This window comes from Parasteatoda tepidariorum, chromosome 2, assembly GCF_982258835.1.
Source record: "Parasteatoda tepidariorum strain Cologne lab strain chromosome 2, Ptep-v5.0, whole genome shotgun sequence".
NCBI lineage: Eukaryota > Metazoa > Arthropoda > Arachnida > Araneae > Theridiidae > Parasteatoda > Parasteatoda tepidariorum.
In genome coordinates, this window is record NC_141756.1 from 46,912,462 (window position 1) to 46,917,381 (window position 4,920).

The window sequence follows — 4,920 nt, forward strand, 5'->3', positions numbered from 1 at the left end:
AGGACCACTTAGCACTTCTGTAGGACGAGCGCTGAATCTTTTGCAAGTGACACATTTTTTAATCACTCGTTGAACAGTTTTTCTGCATCTGAGGATCCAATACTGTTCTCTTAGAACTGACATTACAATTTGAGTTCCGGCATGTTTTAGTTCTTTGTGTTTATCACGTATAAGGCAGTGAGTGACATTATGGTCAGATGGCAGAACAATAGGATACTTAAATGTTCTCAAATCCTTCCTCATGGCTATTCTTGTTCTAACTCGTATAAGGCCTTCATCATCCGTTATAGTTTGTAATGAAGTATAGCAAGGCTTGGTTTCTTCTGCTAGGCATCTGTTCTGCACGTACTTTAAAATGACCATTTCAGCGTCTTTCATTTCTTCAATAGTTAGCTGTTTTTCGAGGTTTCGTTCATCCGCAGCACTCTTGATGTTTCGATAAAATCTGTAAATCCAAGCAGTTACTCTTATCATTTTTCGATATGATGTTAAAGTATCATATAACGGAATTTGTCCTTTGAATAAATTTGTTGAAGTCACTACCGTTTTTCTTCTTTCAGCGTTGATAATGTCCAAATCTGGATCGATAATATCTTTTGGCCAGAGCTGTGGTGGATCTTTCAGCCACATAGGGCCCTCCCACCATTTAGATTGCTTAAGATGCTCTGCAGAACATCCTCGTGAGGGAAGATCAGCTGGATTAAGAGATCCGGGAACATAATTCCATTCTTCTGGCAAACTGAGAGATCTGATTTCTTGGACTCTGTTGTAAACAAAAGGGGCCCAATTTTCATTCCTTTTTATCCAAAAGAGGGCATTTACTGAATCTGACCAGAAAAATGTTGGAATATTTTCAAGTCTTAAGTCTGACTTAACTCCATGTGCCAGTCTAGCTCCAATTGTACAGGATAAAAGTTCAAGTCTGGGTATTGTGACGGGTTTTAGAGGAGCTACTCGAGATCGAGCTTGAATGAGCTGACATGATGTCGAGTCTTCGTTTTGGCTTCTCAGGAATATGCATGTAGCATAAGCTACCTTGCTCGCATCACAAAAAATATGTAAACTTAATTTTCTCGAACCTTCAGGATTGTCCAAGAGACATCTCGGAATCGTTATATCTTTCAATTGACTTAGTTGTTTTTGCCATTTTTCAAACGTTTTTCTAATAGAAGATGGTAATTCTGCATCCCAAGTGCATTTTAGCTTCCAGCACTCCTGAAGCATGATCTTCGGTCTTAATGTTACTGGACACGTGTAACCAATGGGGTCGAATACTTTGTGAACTTCAGACAGAATTTTTCTTTTGGTTAAAGTCTCAGAGGCCTGCGATGTTTCCTTTAAGTCCAAAGTCAATGAATCAGTACTTAACTTCCAAATCAGTCCCAAAACTGGTACTTTTCTTTCTGCTTTAGGGATGGCTACTTCTTGTGAATTTAGGATGCTATGCTCCCACCCTCTTAGATCGAATTGAGCTCTCTTCAATATATACTGCGATTCAGTCATAAATTTGTGCAAATGTTCTCTATCTTCAACACTGGTTAAGCAATTATCTACATAAAATGATTCTTCTAATTTAACTGCAGTATCCAGCATTGATTCTGGCGCTTTTTTCAAATGGTACCGTAGAGTGGCTCCTAATAAATATGGACTGCAAGTCAAGCCAAACACCACTCTTCTATGTTGGTAAATTTTGATCTTCGAAAGGTCTCCATTTTCACACCATAGAAATCTTAAGAAAGGTCTATCAGCTTCACTCAGTTGAATCTGCAAGAAAGCTTTTCGAATATCTGCAATGACTCCAATCTTATTTAATCTAAATCTGTTGATCATTGACGGAATGAGCTCCACAAGATTAGGTCCTTTTTCAAGACAATTATTGATAGATGGGAAATTTTTTATTTTTGTCGAACCATCAAAAACAGGTCTGATCTTGGTAGTAGAATTTTCTTTTATCACTGCTCGGTGGGGCAAAAAATGTTCATTGGTGGCTGTATCGTCTGGGTCAACCTCTTCGATAATTCCCTCTCGTAGCCACTCTTTAAACACCGCTTCATAATCTTCTAATATTTCTGATTTCTTTAGGGACTCAAAGCAGTTCTTCAATCTTCTTTCAGCAACACTTCTATAATTAGGCAAAGTAGGGTGATTTAAGATCCATGGGAGGCTCACTTCATATCTCCCATCTTCAAGTACCTTAATGTTGCGATTAAAATGGTCTTCGGTAGCTTTTGCAATTTCTTCTCTTGATTCTTTTTCACCTGGGTCTAATATCCCTAACGTATCTAGTTTCCAGAGATCCGAAATTTTAGCCTGAGCCACATGAAGGGACAAAACTGTGTTGGTACTATTACTGTTTTCAGGATCACGAGTTTTTCCCATAAGTGTCCAACCTAATCGCGTTTCGAATGCAATTAAATTTTCTGAAACCGATTTAATAATACCTGTGAAAAGTTTACCGCAAACGTCGGCTCCGATAAGTAAATCAATTTCTTTAGTTTCTGAATTCGACCCTTCCATGTTTTTATAATCGCAAAATTTAATTCCTAACTTATTCGCTTCTTTTATCCACGAGCCGTCTCTTATTTTAGGAATTTCTGTACAAATTTTTTCCTGATCATAAACTTCAAAGTTACAAAAATAATCCCGATTTAAATCGCTCAAAAAAATTCTGTATTTATTATGCTGATTAGTTCTTTGTAATCCACCGAAAAGACTATGATTTAAGTTTTCTTGCCCTATTGGTTTGTAACCTATTTTATTTATAGTTTCTTTTAAAAGATACGACTTTTGGGACCCCGTGTCTATCAATCCGCGTATAACTATTTCTTTTTGTCCGTTTATTAAGCGAATTGTTAACGTTTGCATTAATACTTCCGGATTACAAGTTTCATTCGATAAAACCGTACTTTCCACTTTACTATCTGTTTTCTTTTCCGGACACATAAATGTATAATGACGTCTAAAACAAATATCGCATTTTACAAAACTCCTGCATTTTTTAGCTGTATGGCCAAAGCGAAAACAAATAAAGCAACAACCGCTTCTCTTTAAAATATCCCTTTTCTCATTCATTTCTTTCATTTTAAATTCATTACAATCCCATAAATTATGTCTATCGTTACCGCAAGAAATACATTTATTTTTCTTATTACACGATTCATTCAATAAACCTGACGCCGTTGATATGCGAATCTTATTTTGTTTATTCGAATTCTCGCCTCCACTGCTACGCTTTGAGGAGGGAAAGGGGGAACATTCTGAAACTCGTGTTATAGACGAACTCAAGGCCGTGGCTTTTTCTCGGCTAATTACTTCTGTTTTTAAAATATCGAGGATCTCTGATACTTTCCACTCATCATCATTGCTATATTTTTTGGTTATTTCTAACACTATATCTGAGGGAAGTAATTTAATAAGTATAGGACAGAGTAAAGCCCCGTAATTTTCCTGATTAATTCCCAAAGAATCTAAATTTCTTATTTCAGTTTGACAAGAATCAAAAAGTTTTCTTAATGAAAAAATATCTGTTGATTTTTCTACTGGGGTTAAACTCAACAATTTATTCAAATGAGAGTTAATTATCAACGTTTTCTTGCCAAAGCGTTCTTTTAATGTTTCAATTGCTGATACATAATTATTATTTGTTAAACTGAATCCTTTAATCGCATCTGAAGCCGATCCCACTAAATATGTTTTCAAGTAATTAAACTTTTCAACATTCGACAAACCAGTGTTTTTATCTATGGCAGATTCGAACTGATCGTAAAATCTTTGCCAGTCTGCAGGATCGCCAGAAAATTTCTCTATAGTTAAAAGAGGCAGTTTCACAGAAGAAGTTTCATTTATTCTTATATTAGTGTTTATCTTCGGTTCAGAAATGTTCGAATTTAACTCAGGAGACACTACCGACAGTTTTTCTATTTTTCTGTTTAATCTGCTTTTACTTCGTACAATATTTGTCAAATATTCATCACACTTTATAATTTCTGTATCGATTTCATTTACATCCGTAATACCCTGCTGAATTTCGAGATCAATTTCTTTCAATTGTTCTTGTTTTAATATTAATTCAGACATTAACTCATCCAATTCATCTATTGTAACCTTATCGTCTTGATAAATGTTTTCGATTTTGGTTAATAACTTAGTTGTTAATGACCTTATCGTAGTACGCTTTTGTTTGGATTTCTCCATCTTAATTTATAAGCGAACTATTTATACACTTAAAGTCACTATTCTATGAAACTAAATTTCTAATCGAAAATAAACAAGAAATCTCTTAATGGCGGTCCCTGTTCGGGCGCCAGAAAATGTTCAATCTAAAATGAATTCCTGTTTTCAATATGAATTGTGGAAAATGTTCCACTTACCTTTAGACCGCCAATTTGATGATTGATAAACCTTTATTGGTTTTAATTACAAATAGATGAAGATGAATTTACATGAAATGGTAAATGATGATTATAAAGTGATGAAAATATTGAGTTAGGTATTAGCGCTGCATGGCGCGTCTCTAGTTACATTACATCTACTTCTACTGTTTTTAAGTTTCTGAAAAATGAAAGTTATTATTTCTGTTGCGCCAGTGGCGCCATCTGGGGGTAGTTTTCTGGGATGACATCTGGGGATGAGGGCTCGTTACATTGATAGAGATGACGTGCAGATAGTTGCCAAAAGCGGCTAGCAAAATTTTTATCTACATAGAATGTTTCATAATGACTGGCTGTAGTACATATTATGTTTAGAATATTTTTTTAAGAAGTTAGAACAAGAACTATGTCTATTAGGAATCAAATATGACTTAACTCTGACCAATCACTGTTGAAAGCAACGGCTAAATTTTAATAATCTGACATCAATTTATTTGAAATGAATCTAAACGTGAATGTATACACTTAGACAAATAAATTAGTTTTTGAT

General features: G+C 35.1%; 1 protein-coding gene across 1 annotated transcript in view; it reads right to left on the bottom strand.

Annotated features, from left to right (window-relative positions):
- LOC147815257 (uncharacterized) overlaps positions 1 to 4,194 on the bottom strand; it is a 5,094-nt gene extending 900 nt beyond the window's left edge. Inside the window, exons 1-2 of the mRNA XM_087156559.1 lie at positions 3,729 to 4,194; positions 1 to 2,594 (exon numbers count right to left, since the gene is read on the bottom strand). The exon at positions 1 to 2,594 is cut by the window's left edge and continues 900 nt beyond it. Of these exons, the coding sequence (XP_087012685.1) occupies positions 1 to 2,594; positions 3,729 to 4,194 (3,060 nt within the window). The remainder of the gene's footprint in view (positions 2,595 to 3,728) is intronic.
- Between the last annotated feature and the right edge of the window lie 726 nt (positions 4,195 to 4,920).